We start from the raw sequence: 27,681 nt of genomic DNA on the forward strand, positions 1-27,681 counted from the left end.
ATGACTTCAACGAAACAACATTTCAGTGGAGGACTTCCACCGCCACCTGAACTGGGCACTGCTGGCATGGACAACAGCAGAGAGAAGGAAAAGGCTGTGCTGGAGTCCTTGGCAGGAGGAGACTCCTTTGGATCAGAGGAACCTGGAAGAAAGCCCACGGGCAGGCTGATTATGCACAGCATGGCCATGCTTGGGCGAGAGTTCTGCTATGCAGTGGAGGCTGCCTTTGTCACGCCAGTTCTGCTTAGCGTGGGGTTGCCCAAGAGCCTCTACAGCTTGGTGTGGCTCATGAGCCCCATCCTGGGCTTTGTGCTGCAGCCTGTGGTGGGATCTGCCAGTGACCACTGCACCTCTGGCTGGGGCAAGCGCCGCCCTTATATCCTGGCTCTGGGCATCATGATGTTGCTGGGCATGGCTTTGTACCTCAATGGAGACATGGTGGTTTCAGGTGAGTGAGCTGCATGTGCCGAGCTAATGGACAAAGGTCAACCTACTTCTTGAACCTGAAAGGAAAGAGTCTTTGTTTTTCATTTTTGTTTGTAAGTAAAGGTGAGAACAGGGACATCCCGTTACCAAGTTTCACTGAAAGAGCTGAGGAACAATTTGATCTTTTCTAGGTTCCACCTTAATGCTGCCTGTTGCGTTCTGTACGCTGTGTGCAAGTACAATGTGTTGCATATTGGTGTGGTTGCTTCGAGGTTCATCTGAGTAATGTCCACGCCCAGACATTTAAAGAGCTAATTCACAACTTGTTTAATTTGACAATAGATCTTATTTGTATAGATCAAATCTGACATCTGCAATCTGAAGCAGCATTGCCCATCCCCAGGCTTTGCTCTAAAATGGCTAAAACTCTGCTGGCATTCATAGCAAATAATATAATTATTCATGCATGTATTTAATTCAGGGACGTGTAGTGCTGGTGAATAATAGATAAGACACAAATCCTTGGGGATTATTTTGCATTGGAAATCTAGAGCAAAACTCCCTAAGAATAACATCCTAGAGGCCTTTATGCTGCAACTCAGGCTGTTATTGAAGCAGCCTTGGGGGGAGAAGCTACCTTTGCTATTGCAATGGGGTACTCTTCCGAGTAAATTCCCTTAAACCAATGTCTGCTGCGCTGTTAGGTTTTTCTTGAGCTGGGTCAAGGGGGATGTGGGTGCCCATATGGAGACATTGTTTGCAAACACTGAGGGAGAAATAAAATATCACTGTCAAGGTTTGAGTTCAGTTGCATTTAGTCTATCAAGTACAGCAAACAGGAGGCTGTTATAAGACTGAGTTTGTTTTTCTTTTTGCAGCTTTGATCCCTGAGCGAGGCAGGCAGCGGACCTGGGCCATAGCCATAACTATGCTGGGCGTAGTGCTTTTTGATTTTGCGGCTGACTTTATCGATGGTCCCATCAAAGCGTATTTATTTGATGTTTGCTCTCATCAGGATAAAGAAAAGGGTCTTCATTACCATGCTCTCCTCACAGGTATGCACACCCCCTTCTGTCACTCGCTGTCTGTGGGGGCAGGGAGGGACCAGTAGGGGTTTTCCTTTCACTGCACTTCTAATCTTTTTGAATGAACTGATCATCTGATCCTGTGCTTCAGTCACAAGTGTTTTGTTCTGAAAAAGGTCAGCTTGTGACTACAGCTGCAGAGATTCCACTGAAGAAGGGTTTAAGCAGAGACTGACAAGTGGCATTTGCAAAAATTCCTACCTAGGGTCACAGGTAATTGAACAAAGTTGCTCATGAGTCTTCCGTCCCCACTTTTTAAAAGGCCAATTGAGTTTTGTAGCCTGTTTTGACTCCTACTGCCCAAAGGCAGAAGTTAGTGAATATAATCTGGATGCAGTGTTAAAGAAGATACAAGTAAAGAACAACTGTTGGAAGGAATAACACTCCTTTATCAAAGAGATAGGACTGGACCCAGACTTAAGTGGTGTTCAGAGGTACGTTGGGGCTGATTTGTTTTGTAGAGGAAGATGAAGTTAACAGAGCCATAACTTTTAAAGCCAAATCCAAACTTCTACACATTTTGGGGCTCTTTGTATCTGGTGTTTTGGTTCAGTTTGTTACATTTTTATATACTGTGTGAAATTCACTGCTGCTCCATGAAGGCAAGGCAAGGCTCTCTGTACCCATTAAGCCCCATGTTGAGAATACACGAGGAATCACAGAGAATTGCCTGCACAAAAAGGGTCTCCAGCTGGCCCTGAATGGGCCAATATGGCAAACCTATGATAGGAGCTGACCAAGTGGTCTTTGTTCTGGTGATTGTTGTTCAGTACCAGAGGATGGAGTAGTGGCTACAGGAAAAGATCCTGTGCCTGGGGCACTGGCCCCCGGTTGGGGGAATTTCCAGCCCACCTTTATTTTATTCTTAGAGAGCCTGATTGCTCGGCATAACTAGATAGCAACTGTTTGACAAAGAGCACCATTGTTAGTTATGGGCAAATGAAGAAGTGAGAAGAGCAAGTACACTCAATGCAATCCCTCCTCATTTAGGTTGTTTTTTCATAAGGACCTAATTGCCAATGCTGCGTTGTGCATCTGCGAATTGCAATTATGAATGAGTCTGAGCTGTGGTACAACAGACACCAAATATCAGTCTTTTTCAGTGCTGCATGAAAGGGAAGACTGTTTTCCTCAAAAAGATGTGCTCAGATTAATCGTTATTATTATCATTCATGATACTTCACATGTCCAGAAGTATTTTAGGTTCAGGTTGACCAAGAATGTAATCGCGGTGCCCAAAGGCACACAGTCAGTGTTCAACATAACACTGTGAATAAGAGCCATAATCAGTCAAGAGAGGGCAAGGAGTGGAGAGGGGCTGACAGTAAGATCACATGGTTATGAGGTAAGGCGTGTGCAGATCCTGTTGGTTCGGAAACTTTTTGTTGGTGGTGGTGTGGTGTTGCCTTACTCCACCTCAATTCTCTTAGGCTGGAGGACAAATATAGTTCCTGATCCTCCAGTTTGCACCCTGTATGTGGATCCTTGCAACCCTGCAGAGCCCCACAGAAGTTAATATGGTTCCCTGTCGGTAGAGGAAATCTGCCTGCATAGATCAGCTTGTGGGGTCAGGCCTTTGTACTGTGTTAGCCAAATACATTTCCCTGTACTACTGATAACACCATACAGTACTAGAAATGAGAGAATTCTAAACATTCAAGGTATCTCCTAATCCTCCTGAAGTCAGCAGTAGACTTGATGTTGAATTCATTGCAGACAGGATTTCATTCTCAATGTACTTTGCGCTACTTATGCCATTTATTGACCTTTAGCCTTTTTCTTCTCTGGGACAATGAAGGTCATTGAAGTCAGTTTCATTTTTTGTCAATAGTCCTTTTAACTTTTTGATCGGAGTGCTAATATGTATGCATTTTTGATGACTGCAAAAGAATACTTACTTGTTTAAACCCTCCAATTTCCTGCGGGTTGTTTTTCTTTCTTCTTCTTTTGTTTTCTTTGTTTTGATTTTTGTTTTGTTTTAAATCCAGGCAATATTCCTATTGATCTTAGGTTTTAGAGAGAGCTTATTTTACAAAAATCTAAACTGTAGACTGCAGTAATGTAAATCAAATAGTTACATTCTGTGAAGCTTTTCATCATGAGAGGACATTAGGAACATTAACTGATTAATGGAGAATTGCTCATTACTAGGTATTTCCTCAGGAAAAAGATTGTCTTTTGATTGAAGCTAGAGGAAAAGAAAATTCTAGCTGGAGTTTTAGCAGCCATTGACGAAAATAGTTTCTCACTCCCATTACACCACTCTGCAAAGAATTACACCCTGGTGTAACAGTACAAGAATTTAAATGTTTACTTGTCATTTTACACCGTTTCTTTGCACGCCTGCTTTTTCATTTTTGGTGAAATCTCTAGATTATTTTTTCAAACCTGAGCAGATCAGGAGGAACCTTGGATTTTACAGTATCTCAGATTTGGAAACATAAGGGTTAATTTGTTGGTACTTAATGGTGTGTTTTCTCTCATTGTTTCAGGTTAGTTAATATGTAGTCTAGAACTCAGTGTTACCATCCTTTACTCATACAGACTGTCCATGTTACACAAGCAGGCCATGGAAATCAATGGGATTATTCATGTTAGTAAGAATTATTCACAGGAATGAGAGATCTACAGGAGACAGCTTTGGTATTAGAGCCAGACAGATTTCAAATTCCTCTGTGATCAGTTAGGCTAAGATATTACAGTATAAGTTTTATCACAAGTCTGAATACAGCCTCCCTTCTCCCCCCCCAAAAGAGAGTTGAACATTGGTTAAATCAAGGCGGTTGTTTGTTTTTAGTAAAGGAAATGTGATGTGCTGAACATTAACTCCTTTCAACTGTGCAGAGTTGCCAACTAAAAAATGAAGAGCTTTAATTAACAAACAGAAAAGCAGAATGAGAGTCAGAGAGTATCAAACATCTCTGCTGTTTTACATGTTTCTGTGGGTATGGAATTAAAGTGTCTTCTGCTGTCCAATTATTTATGGCAAAGATTAGTAGGAATAATCTGTGAGCCAGCAGTTTTTTCTCTGATGTGACTTAGCTAGACACAGGGTTACATGCACTCTAATACAGTGGAATCCATTCAAGAAAGGATAGACGTACAAGTGGAGATAAAGACCCAAGGCCTGCTCGGGTATCTGGTCTTATCTCACTCTACCCTTGCAGAGTCCCAGTAGCCTCAGCAGTACACTCATTCAGGCACAGGAGTATAAGACTGGATCCTGATGAAGGATTCAGCTGAGATAAATTGAAAAAAAAATCCCCTTCTTTCAAAAGTAGGAAGTATTAACTTAAAATCATGTAGTGTATTCAAAATCAGATTTGTTTATATATGTAAAAATGGAATCGACATATCTGAGGATCCCATCCTCAGAATAACTGAAGGCAAGTAATGCAAAATCTTGCAATCCATGAGCAGTGAAGGGCTTGATTTTTACAACCATGGAGGAAAGGTGAGTTGGAGATTAGGGAACAGAACTGGGGCTCAGGAGGCAGCCATTCTATTCCTGGCTCTGGTACATACATATTCCTGGCTCAAATGCCCATACCTCAGTTTCTCCATGTGCACCTACTTTACTGAGGGTTGAAGCTAAATCCACTGATGTTTATGAATGCTTTGCAATTATCCTCAGGTCCTTAGGAAAGTGAAAATGTAATTTATGTTTTTGAATTTGGCAGCTTCAGGGCTTAATACAAGCCTCTACTGTTTGAAGTCAGTTTAATTTTGTGTTATTTCTCATGGTAGGTGAAATTCTGGCTTTCCTGAAGTCAATGACAAAATTCCTATAGACTTCAGTGCCAGGTTTTCATGTAACATGTCTATGCCAGTTAGTGTTACCACGTTAACTCGAGAAGAGGTGGTTAAGTCGTATCTATTTTAATAAAAATAAATAACTTAAAGAGAGACCAAACCCACAGGGTGTGTAAAAGCAACTGCCAGTAGCAGCCTTTATTTTAATGAGTTGTCTTTTGTTGTTGCTGTGTGGTGTGACTGCCTGTGTAATAGCAAAATGCACTAGAAGGAAGGAGCTGCTGGAGCACTGACTGATTATTAAAAACGTGTCTTCGCACTGCTGTGACCAGCTCACCGTTTAGGAAAGTGAGGGATACAAAGCTTATTGTGGTAGAATTAGATAAATTCGTATCACGGCACTCTCAGTCTAGAGGCCAGGAGCTGAGTAGACCAGAGGGAATGAATTCCCATCTCAACCTCTTGAAATGGTCCCTCCAAATCAGGTTTGAAGAGCACTGAGGTGGTGTGTGAGGGAGCCTGCCCTGCTGTGGTCCATGCTGTACTGCTTGTGGGGGGAATTTGTATTCCAGGCCTGTCAATCCAGCATCTCTTATGAACATTACATTAATTCCTTTGATCATTTAAAAACAACAATAAGCTATTGTGTAAATGTTTGGATTTCTGTATTCAGATGAACTAGACTTTGGAAAGCTGTTTTGTGTCATGACTTGGTAACTGTCTGTGCCAAATGGGTCTGAAGCCCATAGCTTCCAGGTTGCACTCTCTGGTGGACACCCTGCCTGCCAGTTGCACTGATGGAAGAAGGGGAATCTGGGCCCTCCTGCCCCACTGGGTTCAGACCCAGGGCCTTGTGAGGAGAGGCCTGTCCCATGTTTCTTACCTTGACTCACTTCCTAACTCCTCCCTCCCTGTGGCAGACTAGCAAGCATTACCTCATGGGTTGCCTACCTGTCGCAGGCCCATAGGAGAGGCTTCTCCTCCTCCTCCAGATCTGGTTCTGTTTACATCATCCTCCAAAGGTGGTCCCTTTCCACATCCTTTCCACCCCCAACTAAGATGGCCAGTCCCCTTTTGAACTCGCTCAGCACAGACAGAGGGTTGGGGGCTCCTGAGCCCACAACTGATTTTGAATCCTTCACTGTTCTTCGAAAAGTTTATGCACCTGGCCACGTGGGGATTCTAATTTCCCTCATAAGGCACTGTGTAGTAAGAATAAGAATAGATTCTTCAGCAAGTTACTGTGGGTTGGGCTTTTTTGTTTTGTTTTTGAATAAATGCCAGTGGAGTTTTCTTTCTTTCTCTCTCCAGGTCTGGGTGGTGCCCTGGGTTACCTAACAGGTGCTATGGACTGGGGGCATTCTGTACTAGGAAGATTTTTGGGATCGGAATTCCAGGTGATGTTCGTCATTGCGGCTTTGGTTTTCCTAATCTGTCTTACTGTACACTTGTGCAGCATTCCTGAAGCCTCTCTCAGAGATGACAGTACAGAAACTAAGCTCTTGCTGAAAATGGATGAACCCCGTGAGTATGGTTCCACAGAGAATGTCAAGAATGGTTATTTAAACCCTGGATATACTGAAAAAAAGACTTTGTCTGAACTGGGGAAATCCAGGAAAACACCAGATATTCAGGTAACTGAAGTAATAGTTTTGTAGTCTGTAACATTCCATTTGGGCAAGATCACAGCCATACGCTAATCTGAGGTTGCAGTGGCAACTGATGTGATCTACTTAGGTCTTCAGGTGCTCCGGAAAAGTAACATGGAAGCAATAACATTCTTCTAGGGATAGTTATTTTTCTTCAGTTTGTCATCATCTGCCAGATTGGTGGAAACAACAGCACAAACAGCATTCTCTCGTTCTTTGAGAAGACACCCGAGTATCAGGGAATCTGTGGTTTTTAGACACTTCCAAGGACTCATTGAAAAACTCAACCAAGTTTCTTAGCCATTGTTTCCTAGATGGGGCTGTAATGAGCTTTAACACCATCAGGGGTGAAAGTAACAACATTTCTAACAGGTACTGTCCTATTGTAACAGGGTCCCTGCCAGCTCTTTAAATAACTCTCTGCTGGCCTTTGCTGCATTTCAGCCAGCTAGTGCTGGAGCTGTGTACCAGGGTGTACCCGATTACTTTCACCTCTGAACACAATACTATATGTTGAAAGAACTAGCAACCCAGCTGTCCTCCAGTTGAAGTCAGTGGTGCATACACATGTAAGATCCAAAGACAAAAATACCTGTGTTCACTGCTCTAATTAATATGCTGATTATGGTATTCTGGTCTTGGAAAAGTAAATCCTGGCAATGCTGGTTTTGATTTAATTGCTTGACAATGAGATACACCAACTGTGAATTAGTGGCAAGCGCCTGGATGCTACATTTCGTAAACTTATGGGATCTATAGCTATTGCTTCTCCTGTGGTCCTGTGTGAGTGAGTGGGAGAGTGGGGGTCAAAAATGAATGCCAAGGAGTTGTAAATTGGCGTGTGCAATCTGTACTTTCCACTGAGGCATTTTTCAAGCCCAGGTAGCTTGAAAAATCACTGAGAGAATTCTTTCAGGAAAAAACATAGCAACATTGGATCTCTAGCATAATACTAGCCAAATTACAGAAGGCAGCCTTTTGTTTTTGCTTCTTTGTTGACTAGAAGTGCTGAGAATCCTCATTGGACTGCTGTGGTATCCTAGGAAAATGAAATGCAAATGTATGTGTTAGATTTCTAATTGTAAGTAACAAACTAGTGAACTGTTGATTTCGCTTCTATTATGTGCAAGGATCTTTGATTTAAATCTTCAGAAACTAACTAAATCCTGCAGCCAAAATGTTGAGATTTGGGTGAGTAAAATTAGCCACCTAAATCCTCATTTAGGTTCCGAAATACAAGTGGTCTGATGTTAGGTATATTACTAGAGGTTGAACCTCTCTGATCTGGAACTCTCTTGATCAGCAAACTCCATAATCTGGCATGATTTTAGTTAACCAGATGACCACTTGTCATGGGTGTGGCTACTTTTTCTGTGGTACCATAAAGTTTGTTTACAACCACCAGTCTTGGCTCTCAATGTTTTGTGCTGTTTAGCTGTAATTGACCCCTAAATGTCTTTTAAGAACCCAGTAAGCAGTGCAAATGTTGGTAATGCTGCTAGGAGATATTGACCTCCCATCGTCTGGCAAATTCTCTCATCTGGCACCAGTCAGGTCCCCAGGGTTCCAGACAAGAGAGTTTCAACCTTTATTTGTGTGTAGTCCATTAGCACCCAGTGGCCTCATTGTACCTGTTATTCAACAGACATGGAATAGATGATGGGCTCTGCTTGGAGGGAAGACCAAGACAAACAGCAGATAAGCAATTTATTGGAATTACAGAATGTACATGTTACAACATCCCTTTGCTTTCCTGCTGCCAGGCCCTCAGCCAAGCTGTGGTAGCCAACATCTTTTTCCACTATTGCACACCAGAAACACCATTCCTCAAGTTGTCCAAGGCACTGAATACGCACCCATCCTTTTGGCCACAGAAGTTCTGAGGCAGGGAGATTTACTGAGAACAAAGAAAGGCCACATAAAAATGTATATATAATACAGCTAGCCTCTCACTGCACAAGCTACCCTTCTTCAGCTTGACACAGTGTTCTTATGTGCATCATGTTTCCTTGATGTGCCTGGCTGAGACACCCTCACCTTGCCAAAAGTGTGGGTACTACTACAGTACCTATCTAGAGACACATCTTCTGTCTGTCTTTTGCCATATCCACTGAATGTTTTCCAAGTTCATTCACTACTATTACTAAATCACTTCAGTTCCTATTATTCTGTTTCCCTTTTATTTCCAAACAAGCACTGCATCAGGCTTATATTTGTTCTAGCCTCAGAACCATGCTCTTTCATGCTTATTGTCTTGGCGAGAGCTATCAATTTGAAGCCAGGCTGGTCTGCCTTTAAAAAAGGCTTGGACTATTTTGAAGTTCCCTTGTAAATTGATTTATGTCCTGTATCAAATATAAATTGACATTGCTGAAAGCCTCTGAGAAGATTGGGGAGTGTTCAGCACTGACCCTTGACTGGCACTGAAAATAACATCAGCATTTACAAAATCAGAAATACTACAAAAATAAAAAGCACTTGCTTTACAAAGAACGTTCACTAAGAGAGAAGCAATTTAGTTGACATATCTTTTTTGAAAAAAGTAATGATTGTTTTTAAGGGCTACCAGTGGATTTAGCTAACCTAATTAATGTGATTGTGTTATTCCAAAATTAGATACCGTAAAAGCAATTATAGACTTTCAGTATGTATTACAGGTTTCAGAGAGGTAGCTGTGTTAGTCTGTTTCAGCAAAAACAACAAGGAGGTCTGGCAACAAGGAGGTCTGGTGCCACATTAGACTAGTACATTTATTAGGACATAAGCTTTCATGAAACACAACTCATTTCCTTACGTGTATATATTACAAAGCTTTTGACTAAGCGCATGGTTCTTCATTGTGATGATGGAACTGTTATCGCATGAATAGACATCGAGACTGAATGCTTGTCCTCCATCTTGTTGTCTGATTGTTTAGGGCCTGATGATGTAACCCTTAGTCATTTTGAACAGCACTTTTCCCCATGAATAATCCCATTGATTTCAAACTGATATCAGTGGGAGCTGCTGGGTGCTTTTAAAAAAGGTCATGTTGTAGATGCTTGTGATGGTGTCCCCTGGCTCCTGTCCTTTTTGCTTTACACAGGCTGCTCAGAGACCTGTGGTCGTCTAGATACTTCAGTGAAATTTCTTTCACTGTTTCACTTTATTACCTTTCACATACTACTGCACTGTTTTGCTAAGCCTTCTGGAAGAGGTGAAGAGAGAGGAAGATATCTCTTCCACAGGATCTCTGATTTGCTTGAAATGACAGATTTTGGCCCATTTAAGATTTTTAAGTAGCTACACAGTTTTTAGGAGAAATACAAGTGAAGGAAAGATTATTTGAGGTAAACCTAATTGTGCAGCCTATCACTACTACTTAGTAAATTCCTGGGTTTTATTGTTTAATGTCCACCAATAATACTGTGCTCTGCGCTGAACAAACAAGACACAGTACCAATGTCTAGTAACATAAAGTCAATTTCAGATTCACAGAAAACAATTCTTGTATGCGGATTATAAGAAAATCTCTCTTTGTAAATGGTCTTATAATTATGGTGCTGGCTGGGTGTCAGGAGATCTGAGTTCACTTCAAGCTTTGCCACAAACTATGTATGACTTTGAGCAAGTCATTTAATCTCAATGTGCCTCAGTTCTGTGTGTGTCAAATGGGGATGCTAACATTTCTTTCTCCCACCATTTGTCAGTCTTGTGGGTTTAGAGATAAACTGTAACACCTACACCGAGTAGCATCTTACTCCTTGAGTAGTTCCATTGATTTCAGTGGGAATATTTGTGATGTAAGGCGTTATTCAACATGAATAAGGCTATCACAATCTGACCCTTATGTTGTCTCTTCAAAGCAGAGGACTTTGTCTCATTGTGTTCTTATTCAGTGCTTGATACGATGAGTTCCTGACCTCATTTGGTGCCTTCAGGTGCCAGTTTAATACAAATAAATAGGGCTGTTCAGAAAAGTGGGGTTTTGTCCTGTGGAAAATTTTGAATTTTGGGGAAAACATTTTGGCCAAACATAAAATAATTTTGGACTGCCATCATGGTGTTTCATGGGCAGGGCCCTACCAAATTCATGGTCTGTTTTGGTTAATTTTACAGCCACAGAATTTTAAAAATCTTAAATGTTGTGATGTCAGCTATTTAAATCTGAAATGTCACAGTGTTGTAATTGTATGGGCCCTGACCCAAAAAGGAATCATGTGGTGGTTAAAAGGTTATTGTACGGGGCTTGTAGTATAGCTATACTTACTTGAGTGCTACTGCTGGAGATGGCCATAACTTCAGATCTGGACAGCTGGAGAGAGGTAGCTGCTGGCCAAGAGCCCAGTTCTGAAGGCAGAGCTGCCACTAGCAACAGCACAGAAGTAAGGATGGCATGATATGGTATTGCCACCCTTATGTCTATGCCACTGCCTACAGAGTTGGGCCCTGAGTCAACAGCCACTACTCTGTGGCCACCCAGCTCTTAAGGAAGCAGTGCAGAAATAAGAGTGACGTGGTATGGTATTGCCACCTTATTTCTGCGCTACTGCTGCTGCCTTCAGAGCTGGGCACTTGGCCAACAGCCAGCAATCTCTGGCCACCCAGCTCTGAAGATAGCACAGAAATAATGATGGCAATACCACAATGTCCCTAAAATAACTGTGACACTGCTGCAATTCCCTTTTTGGGTCATAACCCTCAGTTTGAGACATGCTGGTCTCCCCCTTGAAATCTGTATGATATGGGGTAGAAGAACACTAAAGACCAAATTTCACAGGGGGAGACCATATTTCATGGTCTGTAATGCATTTTTCATGGCCATGAATTACAGCACCTATTCATGAATCCTGTAATTTTGTTATTCAGGCTCCCTGGTTATACTATATGTCCCCTGAGTCACCATTGTGTCACCTCATGGTGAGGTGGTCTATAATGACAATGTGGTAACAACGTGTGATGGGAGCTGAAGTGTGGGTGAGGAAACCAGTCCACAGAGGAGAATGGGAATAAGAGGCATCCGAACGACAATCCCATGAGGCACCACTGTAGTATTTCACAATCAAAATATTTTGATTTCTGGATTAAACATTTCACTTTTTGCTGTTCTGTTTTTCCACAGGAAAAAGTTGAATTCTGACACTTCATGAAAAAATCCATTTGGTTGAAACCCCAATCTTTTGCTGAAAAACAGTTTTGCCAGAAGATTTGGAAATAAATAGTAATAATAGTAATATCAAGAAAGACTATATAGCTCTACTTATCTGATCTAGCTCCCATCTGAGTCATTGTGAGTCTATCCACTGACTTCATTTGGTGCCAACTAACCAACGTGTAACTCTGACAGGCGGAACTGAACCTGGGAATCCTGGAGCTTAGTGCGTGAGCCTTTACCCATTGAGCTAAAGGCTACCTGGCTGTCAGCTAAGGCTGTACAGGAGACCCATTCTTTCCCTCTGTAAGTGGTCTCAGTGCTACTCCATGGGACAGTGAACCGCACCCAGTGCGTATACGGGTTACAAATTCACAGGTTTTGCTGATACCAAAGAGAAAAGAAAGATACAAATATATATATACTGAACCTAACAAAGGGAATGTCAAGATTGCAGTGACCCTTCCTAGTGAAACAAACTCAAAAGGTCCAGAACTGAAAAGAGCCGAGACCTTGCCCACCTGCTGTCAGCTGTTTCGTTAGTTTTCAAGGGCACAACACTGTACATTGTTTTTTAACTGCGTTCTTCCAGGTTCAGTCACGGATGACTGTTAAATCCCTCGTGAAGGCGCTTTTAAGCATGCCGTCCCACTATCGCTGCCTGTGCATCAGTCACCTCATTGGGTGGACAGCTTTCCTTTCCAACATGCTCTTCTTCACTGACTTCATGGGACAGGTAACGCATGTGCACATCTCCTCACATATCTCAAAGTTGTCTTCTCACGGGATTATTGTATGCTCTTGCCTATGCTGTGACAATGATGTCAAGGTTAGTAACTGCTAGAAGAGCTAAGAATTTTGTACAGGACAGATGAATGCCCCCAGGCTCTCATTACAGAACGAGATCTGCTGGCTGGCAGAAGAGGGAGAAAACTCTCCTGCCTTTGATGTCCATTCTGCTGCAAGAGATGAAATAACGATTTTTTAATCATGCTTCCTAGAATTTGCAAGGACATCCATTCCCATTTAACTATTCAAACAAAGCACAGAGATCTGTTGCAAACATGCCTGTTTTCGGCTTCGGTTGCAAGGCTGCTCACCAAAGAGAAGGTGTACTAATTAGAGACCTGCTGCTGCTGCTGCTGCTTTGAAATAGGCTCAGCTGAGGCGCACTGGAGTAGCAGTTGCCACTTGCACCTTTCATCTAGAAGACGACAGAAAAGCTTCCCTAGGGCAATGCAAACCTCTGCAGCTGAGCCCTCTTGTCCCCTACATGAGCTGACTTCCCCTATTATGCCCCCTAGACTTCTGTGGTGCCTTCTTAGTTCTTGACATCACCTTCCTGCCGTCAGTGATTCCTTCCCTTCAGTGTTCCTGAAGCTCTTCTTTCCTCCAGGCAGTTGGCAAACCAGGGGCTCTCCAGGCTCTGTACTATGCAAGTTGTTCTCCCATGTTCTTGTCTCTCAAGCCTCAGCTGCTTACTTTCAGGCAGGCTCCTGAATATATCCACAGCACCTGCTGCCCTTCCTGCTGGTTATGCCAGCATCTCCCACCCAGCAGCCTGCGTTCTTCTGACCCCCAACCATTTGCTAGGTGTCACTAGGAGAGAGGGTGCGTGGTGTTTCCCAAGGAGTGTGCATGTGAATGTATGGCAGAATGGGAGTAAAGGGGAGAGCAAATGAGTCTGACTGAGGATGAATGGAAGAAAGTGTGTGTATGGGTGAGTGTAAGGTTGAGTCTGAGGCTATGTCTACACTAGCAAAGTCGGTTGACTGTGGATATGCAGTTCTAGCTAGAATTAACGTGTCTGCACTTGGTTTACTTGGCTGTCCTTACTGAAGAAGGCTGATGGGAGAATTTCTCCTGTAGACCTACCCCACTCCTCACATTTTGCAAGGAGTATGCGGTCAACTGTGACCCTTAGAGGTTGATGTCACATGTCCCTACCAGATGCATGAAACTGAACCCCAGAAGATCAACCATGAGCAGGCCAAACTTCTGGGCTAATGTAGACATAGTCTGAGAGAGAGAAGGGTTGACTGTAGCAGAATGAGAATGACTGTAGGCAAGTGAGGGGGATAGGTGTTTGGAAAAGGGGAAGGATGGATTGGGAAGCAAAGAGGGTACGAGGATGAGGAAAATGGACAGCATAAGGCAAAGGAGAAAACAGAGCCCTAGAAAATGGGTGATCCAGAGAGAAGAGGGCACCCAGAAGAATGGGGCTCAGGGCAAGTTTGAGAGGGACTGTGGGGAGTTGGCTGAGGGAGATAAATGGGAAAGGAAGAAGAACTTGAACTGAAGAGGAAGACACAGTAGGAGTCATGAGGAGAGATCCAATAGGAAGGAAAGGGCGAGAACAGTTCTAATAAAAAGGTAAGAAAAGAGGAAAGGGAAGTGAGAGGGGAGAGAAAAGAAAGACAAAGTGTGTGGTAGTGCACAGCTTTCAGGCTCTAGGTAGTCATGTTACTGGCCTCTAGTTCTCTCTGCTCCTGAAGGGCACTTGGCTGTACACTGGGAACTCAGGTTCCGTTAGATGAAAGGCACCAACTGCATGCAGAAAACTCACCTGTACTTTGTCGTGTATTTCAGATAGTGTACCGTGGTAATCCTTATGCGCCACATAACTCCACAGCATACCTTACCTATGAAAGAGGAGTAGAAATTGGATGCTGGGGCATGTGTATCAATGCAATTTCTTCATCACTCTATTCCTGTAAGTACTTGAGACTGTACACTGGCACTGTGTTTTAGCATGGGTTTGATAATGGACAGTATTTCTAGGTCTGTCAATTCATCACATTTAACTCATGTGACTTAACTAAAAAAAATCACAATGAATCAGCGTTTTAATCACACAATGGAATACCAATGGCAATGTATTAAATATTTTGGATGTTTTTCTACATTTTTAAATATACCTCCTTCAATACAAAGTGTACAGTAAATCACTTTTTATATTATTATTATTTTTATTACAAATAATTGCACTGTAAATATGTTAAAAGAAATGGTATTTTTCAGTTTAACTCATACATGTAATACAAGCAATGTAGTATCACGAAAGTGCAACTTACAAATGTAGATTGTTATATAACTGCACACAAAACCAAAACAATGTACAACTTTAGAGCCTGTGAGCCTACCTAATCCTAGTTCTTGTTCATCCAATCCTTAAGATAAATGTTTGTTTACATTTGGGAGGCGATAATTCTGCCTGCTTCTTGCTTACAATGTACAGACTGAAATTGAGAACAAGTGTTTGCATGACGTGGTGGTAGCCAACATCGGAAGATATTTATGTTCTTGTTGTACTAAAGATTCATTTATCTCTGGATGCTCCAACCACCATTCCAGAGGACCTGTAACCATGCTGCTGATGGGTTCTGCTCAATAATTCTCCAAAGCAGCGTGGACTGATCTATGTTCATTTACATCATCTGAGTTAAATGCCACAGCAAAAGGTTAATTTTCTTCTCCACTGGTTCAGGTCCTGTAGTTTCTCCATCAGAGCATTGCTCTTTTAAGACTTCTCAAAGCATGCTCCACACCTCATCCCTCTCAGATTCTTAAACCTTGACAGCTGGAACTATCTTTAGAAATCTCACATTGCTACCTTCTGGATGTAGTTATTTTTTGTGCACTAGAGGACTTGTATTAGGTGAATTGAAAAATACTATATTTTATGTTTACAGTGCAAACATTTGTAATAAAATAATAAATATAAAGCTAGCACTGTACACTTTGAATTCTGTGTTTGTAACTGAAATCGAGATATTTGAAAATGTAGAAAATATCTGAAATATTTGAATTATATTGTTATTGTTTAATAGTGCAATTAATTGTGATTAATTTTTAATTGCTTGACAGCCCTAGTTGTGTCTCATTTTTTGGCATTTGTTTTTTTTTAAATCTACTGTGTGCAGTTTTATTGTAGGCTTTTTAGTCCCAGGATATTAGAAAGACAAAGAAGGTGAGGTAATGTCTTTTATTGGACATCTTCTGTCAATGACCGAGCTTAGCTACTGGTTTTTAGTATTAAAACCTTTCCAAAATGTCCCAGGGACCATGTCCACAAAGGGATTGTGATGTGGCAATACCTAACTTTTGGGCATCTAGCAAACTGGAAGGACAAAAATGAGGCTATTTCTACACTAGACTCAGAAAGTTGAACGCAGATATGCAATTCCAGCTATGCCACTTGCGTAGTTAAAATCAATGTACCTGAGATATAGGTCCCTATACGATGTATGGGGAGAGAGAGGTGCCTTGGCTGTGATTCAAAAGAGCCAGCGCACTAGGTGAGGAGCCCCATTAGCTATCTAAAAGAAGATGCTGATGAGAGGAGTATGTCTTAAGCCTCACCTTCCTCTCTTGATAGGAACCTGGTCCATGAATGGGACCCTCCTCTCCCAAAGTCAGGTGGCTTGTTCCCTAACTCCACAGAAGAAGGAGGAGGAGTTCTGTTACTGCCCACTTTGCAATGTTTAGTCCAATGGTTAGAGATGTGTAAGACCTAATTCAATCCCTCCTTCTATCTAAGGCAGAGAAAAGAATCTGAACAGAGCTCTCCCACCTCTCGGTGCTTTAACTATCAAGCTGTGAGCTATTCAGATTTGGGGCACTGTCTTGCTGTCCTTTTCTGAAGCTGTCCCACTTTGGATAAAGATTTAGAATCACTAGATCAGAGTCAGGCAGTTTCTACATGTCCAGTGGTGTGCAGACTTAGCTGACTAGTGTGAAGACATGCCACACCTTTAAGGTGTGTGTCCTCCGTGACTCCCCCATGCCCAAGCAGTGACTCTGCCAACTACACTGCTGTTTTTAGCAATGTAGTGTCCTACTGCCTCCAGGGCCAATGGGGATGGGGGGCGGGGGCAGGGAAGAACCTGGGAAGAAAGGCCATTTGGCCTTGGCCTCGGCCTCAAGCTCAAAGGGGGCCTCAAATTTAGACACTAGTTAAGTTTTTGGTGTTTGATAAGTTTTGCAACTTGTTATGCGCAGCCCTAAGTAGTTAGTTCATTGGCAAAGAAAAAGGCTAGAAAATCTGCTTACTTGTCCTTGGCAGGGAATAATACATATGAAACCATCCAAAAAACTTTCACTTCCTCTGTAGGCAAATAGACTTCGATGGGCTGAGTTACGCAGTGAATAAAATGGCGATATGGTAATCTTGTATGGATCCTTTCCTTTTGGCTCTCAGTAGCAGATAACTTGTGCAATACCATTGTCAGCTCCAACAGGACTGCCTAACACTGATCTCAAATGCCCCTGATGTCAAACAGTGGATCTTTGTCTTCATCCCAGCTTCTGAAAATGATTCTCTATAACTGAGTGCTCAAAAGAAATACTATTGTAATTACTAGGTGTTTTTTAAAGTCTCAACATTTTCTCCCCCTTTCTTTTCACAGACTTGCAAAAAGGTATTTTACCTTATATAGGATTAAAGGGACTTTATTTCATTGGATACCTGCTTTTTGGGATAGGCACAGGGTTTATTGGACTATTTCCCAAGGTATATTCTACTCTGGCTCTGTGCTCACTCTTTGGAGTCATGTCCAGCACGCTGTACACTGTCCCATTCAACCTTATTGTAGAATATCACAAGGAGGAAGAGGTGAGTTTAATGCAGTGTTTTTGTTTTGTCCATTTTAACTGGAGATGGGGATTTATTTTCATTTCAAATTAAGAGTGGCAACAGAGGTGGCCCGGGGCAGGGGCAAGTGGGGTGGAGTTTCAAATGCACAGAGCTTCCAGAATCTGATGATAAACAATGCTACTGTTACAAATCATTGGCAATTATAAAATACTTTTCACCTGAGAAACTCAAAGAGCTTCAGAAACATAAATGAAGCCTTGTACCAATCCTGTGAGAGTGGTAAGGACTGAATCAGTGTGTGTGCGCGTGTACACACACACACATGGGAAAGCTGTGGCCCCAAAGCTAAGGCTCCAGACCTGCAACTCACTCAGCCCAGGCAAACCAATATAATCCACTGAAGTTAAAGGGTTTCTGCAAATGGCATCGGTCTTGTGGGGTGCAGTCCAGAGTAGTGAGAGATGTGTTACTGCCTGCACTGTAACCTTGGGTGCCTTAAATGCTCTGCTGCTGTGGCTCATGACCTGTTCATCATTAGGAATCAGACAAGTATGCGCCAAGCATCTGTTTATTAACAAGCTCCAGTTCAGCAACTGTTTCCTGTAGTTTACTATGCTTTGGTTTTCACCAGCCTTCGTCACTATTAGGCAAGTGACTCCAAGGCACTCTGAGGCCCACTTTTCCCCAGCCCTCTGTTTTTCAATGTCTAGCCCTTTCCAGAGCCCTTCAGAGGGACATTAACATTAATCTGCACCTCCAAACGGACAAACCAGACAGCCTGTCACATTAAATGGAGTTAACAATCACTTCGACTCTTACACAGCACTGGGTTGGCTTAGGTTAAAAGTAAAACAAGTTTATTAATGAGATAACATTACAGGGGTACCAAGTAGAAGGAATAAAATTAGAAAGGGTTACAAATGACAAAAAGTAAAAATATGCTTTCCAGTGACTAGACTTTCCAAAATTTCAGTCTTAATTCACAGTAAGATTCTTCTCTCATATTCTTCCAACAAGATGGCTGACCTGCCCCTGGTCAGGATCCTTGACTGCTTGTTTGGTTCCTTTGTCTTTCACAGTGACAGATCATTTGGGGATCTTTGCCCCCTTCTTTTATAGTCTAATAAATCTTTGAAATGGATTCTTCTGAAGTTTCCTCCCGCAAATAAGTTCATTCAAGCAGCAAGGAAGGACACATGGAGTCTAATGGTTAAGGAGTTTCCATGCTGGTTTCTTTCCTTTCTGGCATTAGCTAGAGTGCAAATTAATGTGTTCCTGACCCTTCTGCTGCACCTGAATGGCCCTTGACATGTAATTGATAATGGATTCTGATGACACCGTGCTAGAGGCGTTGGCTTTTCTTTTGTCTGTGAGAGACCTGTTTACACACTCCCAAGATGTATCTGGTAAACACAATTTAGTTTCACATTTTCCTCATGTTTATATGGTCCCTTGAGCATTTACCATGCATATCCCACACACAATATTGATGGTCATTGTGTTGCTGGTCTTTCAATGGTACCCTATATGATACATAGCAGATACTGTTTGTGACATTAACGAGTTGGTGTATGCTGAACTGGTTACCTCCGCTGACATTCTCTACTAGATATCCCAGATTCCCTTGCTCTCTGGAATTGGGATGCTTTTAGGTACAGAGCTCCTAGCAGGATTGGATTTTAAGGGTTAGTCCACTCATGAAAATTATTCTGGATTAAAACAAAAAAGCAGTCAAGAAGCTCTTTAAAGACTAACAAAATAATTTATTAGGTGAGCTTTCGTGGGACAGAACCACTTCTTCAGACCATAGCCATACCAATATTGAGTCTGTTCTGGTATGGCTATGGTCGGAAGAAGTGGGTCTGTTCCACGAAAGCTCACCTAATAAATTATTTTGTTAGTCTTTAAAGTGCTTTTTGACTGCTTTTTTGTTTTGATAGTATATAGACTAGCACGGCTTTTCTCTGTTACTGTTCTGGATTAAAGTAGGGTATGAATTTAGGGTGGAATAGCTGTTCCAGAATAACATCGTGAGTAGACAAGCTCTAAGTGACATACCTAAGACCACATAAATGGTCAATGACAGAATGAAAATATAACCTATGAGCTGTGGTTCTTTCTAGTGCTTCAACTTACACTTCCTGATGAAACATTCAGTTTGCTGAGGCTCTCTTTACACTTCCAAGTAAGCAACAAAACTTCTGTCATTCACAGGTACTTAAATCCTGCTCACCCTACCCCTACCCCAAAAGACAAAAGTTACCACAGTAAATGGCAATGTAAACAGTGCATTGTCAGCTGGTGTGCTCTCCTGCTGACAATGCAAACACTTCTTGCAGGGGATGGAAGTATTTTGTCCGCAAAAGTGCTGGTTAACAACATTTAACACTTTCCAACTTTTAGTGATATGCCCATATCCCTAAAAGCTGTGTAGTGTAGACACAGCCGGTAGAAGGTTTTTGTTTATTTTCACATGTCTTTGAACCCAGGTGTGGTACCTATTTGAACAGTGTTTAGCTCAAGCAGCTCCAAGCCCTGACTGGGGCTCCCAGAACCACTGTAATCCCAGTCAATAATCATATGCAGCAGACATGGTTGGTTTTACAAGCTAGATCAGTGCACAGCTCTGTTCCTGCAAGCATGACTGAGGGCCCAATCCTCATCTTGTATAGAACAGTGAAGCTCTATTTACTCTAGTGGAACTGGACCAGGGTTGAGGATGCAGCTGGGTCCCTAAAGTAAATAACCCAAATGTGTAAGGAAATATAACTAGCTTAGTTAATGAAAAGTCTTACACAAAGTTTTTGGCAAAAGCAAAAGAATTTTATGCAGTTCAGCATTAAATTATCTGCATAAAAAAGAAGGTACTTGTTATGCTGGAATAGGGATTTATATGAAGATTTGTCAGTCTATAGTAATATAATTGCTGTATCAGATCAGATTCAGCCTAGCATCCTGTCTTTGAGAGTGGTCAGCATTAAATGCCTTAGCAGAAGGTACAAGAAATCCCACAGTGGACAGTTATGGTACCAGCCATTGGTAACGTTGCTTCCTGGCCTCTGAGAGTGTTGTTGGCTCATGTCCTGAAGTATGTGTGTCCTCCCTTTAAAATCTGCTTTTATCCTATATAGTGCAAGGTTCTCATTATCCATACAAATGTTTGGAATCTGTGTGTGAGCCTATGAAATACAGTTCCAAGAGAAAACTTTAAAAGGACTTCATTTCTATACTCAATTATATCATCTTACTCAGCACAGCAGGTCCTTCATGTCATGTAAGATAGTGTTAAGTTCCTTAAAAAAAAGTTCCCTGAAGTGTCTTAAGTTGCTGAGAGAATCTGAAACATGAAAGATGAATAAGAATTTGGTGAACTTGATCTGTTGCAAAGTTTTCAATATATGCCGGAACCAAAAACTTTAGGGGGATGAATAAATGAAATGTGAGCAAAGCTAAGTATATTGCTTCAAGCAGTGTGAGGGTAGACTGAGTCAGAGGGAATGCAGCAACTGTAAGAAAAATGAAAATACAGCCCAACACTTGAAAAGATGACTACAGAAAGCTCTTACACCAATAAATCCTTGGAGGGTATTTTTCACATGGTGGAATGTTTCCCAGAATTGACATTTAATTTTGCCAGTTAATTTCTCTGTTCTTGGTGGGCCAGATAAGGTGTCCCTAAATATTTTAGAAACACTTAGTAAGAGATGGGACTGAACCACAAAGCTAAAATGAGTGTGTGGGGTGGATTTGGTTGAGTGGCGGGGCGGGGGGGTGGAGAGGAAAGAGGGAGAAAACTGAAACTAAAGTTTCAGGCTAGCCTATTATGGTGATAGGAACAAGATGAATAATGCAAATCGAGTTCTAGGCAGGTTCAGGGAAGCTGGATTCAGACCCGTGTGTCACTAGATGTAACTGAATTAGAAATTGTGCAAGAGGAAATGTGAAAAGCGTATTTAATAAGCCCCTGTCCTCAAAGAGATAATCAGAAGAAAACTAGTTGCTTCTGCTTTGATGCCTGCTGCTTGAGTAACTGTGTTGGGTGGTGTGCTTTCACCACTTCTGATACTGACACAGCTAGTTTTAATCTCAAACCTTCTAAAATATACAAGATAGAGTGGCAAAAAAGCATCTAGTAGCTTTGACTATATTTGTTCAAACATTGATGTACTTTTCTTTGGAACTGTAGGCACATCATGAGACTAAACACATACCAGTAAAACAGTTACCATTTCAGTAACAACTGTGATTTAAGTGCCCAGAATACCCCAGCTGACATGCTTTTGCATGACGTAGTAAAAAATAAATGTGGTTGGATCATGATATTCAAGAAAAGCATAGAACAAAGAGCAGACCTTTTCAATCAATGGGCTTTCTATGAAAAATGAACTGCAGCAGGATGTAAACTATTGGCCTCTCAGTCCCACTTGTGTATTGTGCACAAAGCTCACTTGTTCCCTGTTGTTTGACTTTGACAGTAGCTGATTTAGAGGACAGTAAGTGTAAGAACCATGATGGGCTTAGGTATGGTAGTGCTGAGAGTCACAGCCCCTAAATTTAGATGGGAGTAGAGGAGGACATGGTGTTGGTTCCCACCCTAAAACTTTTAGCTCAGTGGTTCAAGCACTAGAGAATAATTCACCCTGGCACAATGGCTGTTTATATATTTATCCACCATGGAGACGTCACTGGGCCAGAGAGTGAACAAGCGGGAGAAAGACGCTGGAGCCTGGTGGTTAGGACACCTACACTGGAGACCATGGGTCCAGTCCTCCTACTCCAATCACAGCTTCAACAGGAGAGATGGAGAGAGCTCTGTGATGGGTTCAGTCACAAAGATCACCTTGAGACTGATGTGTTGAAATACTGCTGAGCCAACCTTCCTACCTTCCTTGGCGCACCCCTTTATCTTGCTGACCCAGGCCCTCTGGCCTTCCCCAGCACTGACACAGAGATGGGGCCACAGCCCTATGCATAGTAACACAAACATGGAGATCAGCTCAGCTCTGGGAAGGTTCAGTCAAAGAAACTTGCCACAGCACCCAGGTGCACAGCCCCAATGGGACCAGAACCCCAGATAAAGCCATCTTACACTGTATAAACTTTTATATGGTGCAAACTCACAATGTCCACCCTCTTTTTATGTAAAGAGAGGTATGCTCAGCTGCTTGCCCCCTCAGCTAACAATTATTTACACTCATCATCATCATCGTCATCATCAATAACCATGGGCTCAGTGGCCATTGGTGTCGGATGCCTCTCTCACTATTTCCTTCCATCTTTCCCTATCCAGTGCAGAGTGGCTTAGTTTCTGTAGACTAGCTCCGCACCAATTTACTACATCATCTATCCATTCTCTGTGGGGTCTGCCTCTCCTATTCGAACCATCAATTGTGCCGAATACTAGGGTCTTGCCCCCTCAGCTAACAGTTATTTACACTGGGTTTATTAATAAACAGAAATGATTTTATTAAGTATTTAAAGTATTTTTTCATAGGCTGTAAAGCCTCCCAGCCTACGCTTGATCCTTCCACCTGCTCCTTTTTTACATATTTCCAGCATTCATCTTGGGAGGCAAGAGGGGTGTCCTGCATTTGGCAGCTGTGCCTGTTTGGTTTCCCACCTTTGCACAGATTTCCCTCAAAGTGGGAATCCTTTGTGTTCAGTTTCAACTTTTTCTCACTTTCTGTTGAAAAGTGCAAGGACCAAGATGGGTCCCAGCATCGGGTGACCCAAAGTCAGCACCTTGTGGGGACTTTCAAACCCTTTAATGGTCAGGTCCGTCAAGTTTCTGAAACATCCTCAATGGCCTTCCCTTAGGATGTCTATATTAGTAAAATAGGTTTACATGGCGTATTTCTAACTTCAAATACAGCAGTGGTTTGTGCACACAAACAGGAAAATCATATTCAGTGCATGAAATTTTTCAAATGATACGTTACAAGCTTTGTAACAGAGAGGGAGCTGTACTGGTCTATATACTATCAAAACAAAAAAGCAGTCAAGTAGCACTTTAAAGACTAACACAATAATTTATTAGGTGAGCTTTTGTGGGACAGACCCACTTCTTCAGACCATAGCCAGACCAGAACAGACTCAATATTTAAGGCACAGAGAACCAAAAACAGTAATCAAAGTTGACAAATCAGAAAAAAATTATTAAAGTGAGCAATGCCTTAAATATTGAGTCTGTTCTGGTATGGCTATGGTCTGAAGAAGTGGGTCTGTCCCATGAAAGCTCAACACCTAATAAATTATTTTGTTAGTCTTAAAAGTGCTACTTGACTGCTTTTTTGTTTTGTTACAAGAATTGTTTTGCATAAGACATATTTCCATAAAGAATTTGGATAGCCGTGTTACAGACCCTGCCTCAGGCTCTCCTATTGCTCACTGGTTTGAACACGCTCCCAAGAAGGGAGAGACCCACTGTGCTCCAGTCCATTTTTCCCCCTTTGACAGTGTGTTGGGGGGTTATTGAAACAGGGTCTCCCTCATCCCAAGCCAGAGCTCTGGCCAGAGAGCTAAATGTTGTAAGGTGCTTCTGCACTTTCCCTCTGTTCTGGATGGGACCTCATCTGGTGGGCATGCTCAGAGAGAGCCTATAGGCTTGGCCCCTGCATCCCACAAAAGTCCTGTTCTTCCCTGGCTTGTGAAATACCCTGGAACATAGGTGGGAGCTAGATGATTGATCAGTTACAAAGGAGCACCAGTAGACAGGCCCCAGTGTCCAACCCTTAGATATCTGCACACTTTGGCAGTGGAAAGTTAGGCACCAATTGAGCCTAAGGCTCTGACAGGCTGAGGTGGCAGCCAAGTGGGAGGGCCGAGTCACCTCCATGATAGGAATAGGCCAAAGAGTGTTGTGGGAAATGGAGGCCTCAGTTCTGGCCCTTGCTACAAGAGGCCTCTCCAGGATGATGAGTCAAGTAGCAATTTCCCATAGTCTGAGTAGCATTTTGAAATACAAGCGGAAAAGTACATTACAGTGTAACCCTTCTGTTAACACCAGATGCCTGCCAGAAGGGCCGGGTTCAACTCTTGTGGGGTTTTCCTATCAAGGATACAATCAACCGGCTCGAGCCCCCACCCAGTGGCCTGGGACAATTTCACCCCCGTGCTGGGTGCCTGTAAGGCGGTTCTCCCCCGCCTCGCAAGCACAGAGTCTGAGATAGAAATGGCTTGTTTAATGACCGTAACCTACCCCAAGGTTACAGCGACAGATGCAGTATATCTCAGCACAGAAGAGACAAAACCCCTTTTACCCAGATACCATCCCCATATGCAGTAGAACCCAGTCTCTTGCTGGGGCTCTTGGCCCTTTTCCACACCCACACAGTTACAGGGTGTACCCTCTGCGGTGCAGTCCCAAACTCAAAGCCCACAGATACATCACCAGGGCAATACTAGCTGTCCACTTGTCTGTAGCCTCCCCTTGCTGTCATCCGCCGCCGCTCCTACCGGCCGCCCATCAGTGTCTACCGCTGCCACCACTCCTACTGGCCGCCCGCCGTCGTCTACCGCCGCCGCCGCTCCTCCTACCGGCCGCCCGCCGTCATCTACCGCCGCCACCGCTCCTACCGGCCGCCCGCTGTTGTCCGCTGGTCCTAACCCCACTGCTTGGGATTGCCCTAAGGCAGAACCCAGTGATTTCAGCTCTGTGTGGCCTCAGCTGCCACTCTGTGATTTCAGCTCTTGGTATCTCTAGTGTGGGGTTTCACAAACACCCTAGTATCCAGCTCTATCTTTTAACAGGTGGGGAGGGTTAGTCAAGCCAGGCTTATAGCTATATGGCCAAGGCATAGGCAGGGCCAAGGCACTCAGCAAGCTGGCTCAACCCATACCCTCCCCTTGCTCTCTCACAATGCTTTAAACCAGGGAGCCCTGTGTAATCAATGTCTTACACAGCTAAGGCAACTGCCCTGTCCCCCACAACAACCCAGAGCATTGGTGAGATCTCACAACTCCCACCTTAAGTGTCAGCTTAAATTGTGATTTTACAACTACATATTTACAATAGACCAAATCTCATGGCTTACTTGCTACCCATTAGGCTTTGCCTGAAAAGGTATCACACATGCACACCTTTTGCATTCTCATGCAGATGACCTCTGGGAGACTCATTCCTCCCAGCCTTCAGCAGCACTGCATTCCTTCTGCCACATTCCCTACAACAGAAATTAGCAATCATACTTAGCAGCACAAGGCTGTGGGTTCCCTGAGCCAGCTGCCCACCCACCTCAAAGCACTGAACTGCTTTGTTTCTTGCCCTTTGATCTTGCCATGAGAGATTAACGCAAATCCTCTGTGTTCAGGCGTCTGCAAGAGGGGCACAGCAAATCTGTAAGTTATTTAATTTGAGTTTCACAGAGAGAAGCAGAACAATTATTTCATGACAAAGTCTATAGATAAGCATTCAGACAAATCTTGTCTTTTGCTACTTAGAAATAAAAGGATTTTATGGCATTGCATCAGCTCCCAATTCTTGTAACAGGGTTTGTTCTGCAGAAGATTTCTAGTCTATATGTGGCTTTCAGATAGAAGGGCTACATCCAGCCTTGTGCTGTGCTGGTGCACAGCTGGGGAAGAGCGAATGGCTGCTCTTCAGCATTAAGCAGTAGCATTGTGGTATGGACTGCTCAGATGTATTCCCCACTATGGCACCCCATTACAAATGCTGGGGGTGTATGGGTGTGGGTAGGACTCCTGTTGTTTAGGATACCTCAGCAGGGTTCAACTAAGTCCATTGTTTTGACACTGAAACTTTTAAATATGTTGGTGGTTAGATATCCCTTTTTCACGTTTGCTTATGAGGACTGCTGCCCTCAGTCCAGGAAGCAGGGCAGTCTTAGGGAGTGGTCTTCTCCTGTGGAATTCTCTTCCTGCCTTGGTTTGCCAGAAGCTAAACCTTCTGATCTTCGAGTTGTGCTGCATGGTCCATTTGTCACCCAGGCTGGGCATGGCTCCAGAAGATGTGTCAGGAGAGGGGAGTAGGACAGTTGAGTGTTGTGTGGGGATTTGGAAAGTTTGTCCTTGTTTGTAAGGAATTTATTTGAACGGTTGTTTTAATTCTGTAACTATTACACATGCACCCAAAACATGGGACCAGCCCATCTTAGACATCAGAAGAATAAAGAGCAAGCCAGCCAGCATTCAGTATTTGCAGCAGTTGTCTTTACCTGGGCTGTGTTTATAAATGATTTGGCAATACCTGTATGCAGTGCAAGTTTCCTGTCAGAATACAGAATCTGGTGACTACAGCACTGAGGTGGGACCTGAGACATAGTTCTATTCCTGATTCTGCTGCTGGGTAACCTTCGGCAGGTGATTTTTCTGCTCATTGCCCCAGTTTCTCCACTTGTAAAATGGGGGAAATGATAATGGCTACCTTTGTAAAACACTTAGAGATCTACCGATGAAAAATGTTACATAATAATATCTGGCTTTTGTATATTAATCAGTTGTCTCATTTGATTGAATTTCTTTCTTTTTCTTTTTTTGTTTTGTTTTTTGCTTATTTGCAGAGCCAGAAGAAACAGACTGGAGGAGAAGCTGAGGCCAATGGAAGAGGGAAGGGAATTGACTGCGCTGCTCTCACTTGCATGGTGCAGCTGGCACAGATCATTGTTGGAGTGGGCCTGGGGTTCTTGGTTAGTGCTGCAGGCAGTGTGATAGTGGTTGTGATTTGTGCATCAGCGATGGCATTAGCAGGCTGTTGCTTTGTTGCTGTCTTTGTTCGGTATGTGGAATAGAACAGCACATAAACGACGGAAGAAATCCCCAGGGGAAAATTTTCATTCTCTAGCTGTTTCTACTTGGTGCAGTTTCTATGCTGGAATTTTTGTAACACCTCTTCTTTCATTGGCTGGATTGGTTAAAAATTCCAGGGCATTATTTCTCCACAGAGTGGAAATACTAAGTAAAATTGGTGACCTCACTCCTTAATTAAGCTGTAAAATCTCTCTGTCACTTTCCTTTCTCTCCCCCAATTTTGTGTTAATGTGTAAGTCATTTTTATATGCAAGGAATGTGCCAGGAGGAACTCAA

At 42.8% G+C, this 27,681-nt stretch overlaps 1 protein-coding gene across 1 annotated transcript; it reads left to right on the forward strand.

Annotated features, from left to right (window-relative positions):
• Positions 1-27,681, forward strand: SLC45A2 (solute carrier family 45 member 2). The gene is made up of 7 exons (XM_074994325.1): positions 1-448; positions 1,305-1,481; positions 6,576-6,898; positions 12,637-12,780; positions 14,634-14,757; positions 17,453-17,658; positions 27,159-27,681. The coding sequence occupies exons 1-7, from the start codon at positions 1-3 to the stop codon at positions 27,384-27,386; spliced, it is 1,650 nt and encodes a 549-aa protein (XP_074850426.1). The 3' UTR covers positions 27,387-27,681.

This window comes from Carettochelys insculpta, chromosome 5 (genome assembly GCF_033958435.1).
Source record: "Carettochelys insculpta isolate YL-2023 chromosome 5, ASM3395843v1, whole genome shotgun sequence".
Taxonomy (NCBI): domain Eukaryota; kingdom Metazoa; phylum Chordata; order Testudines; family Carettochelyidae; genus Carettochelys; species Carettochelys insculpta.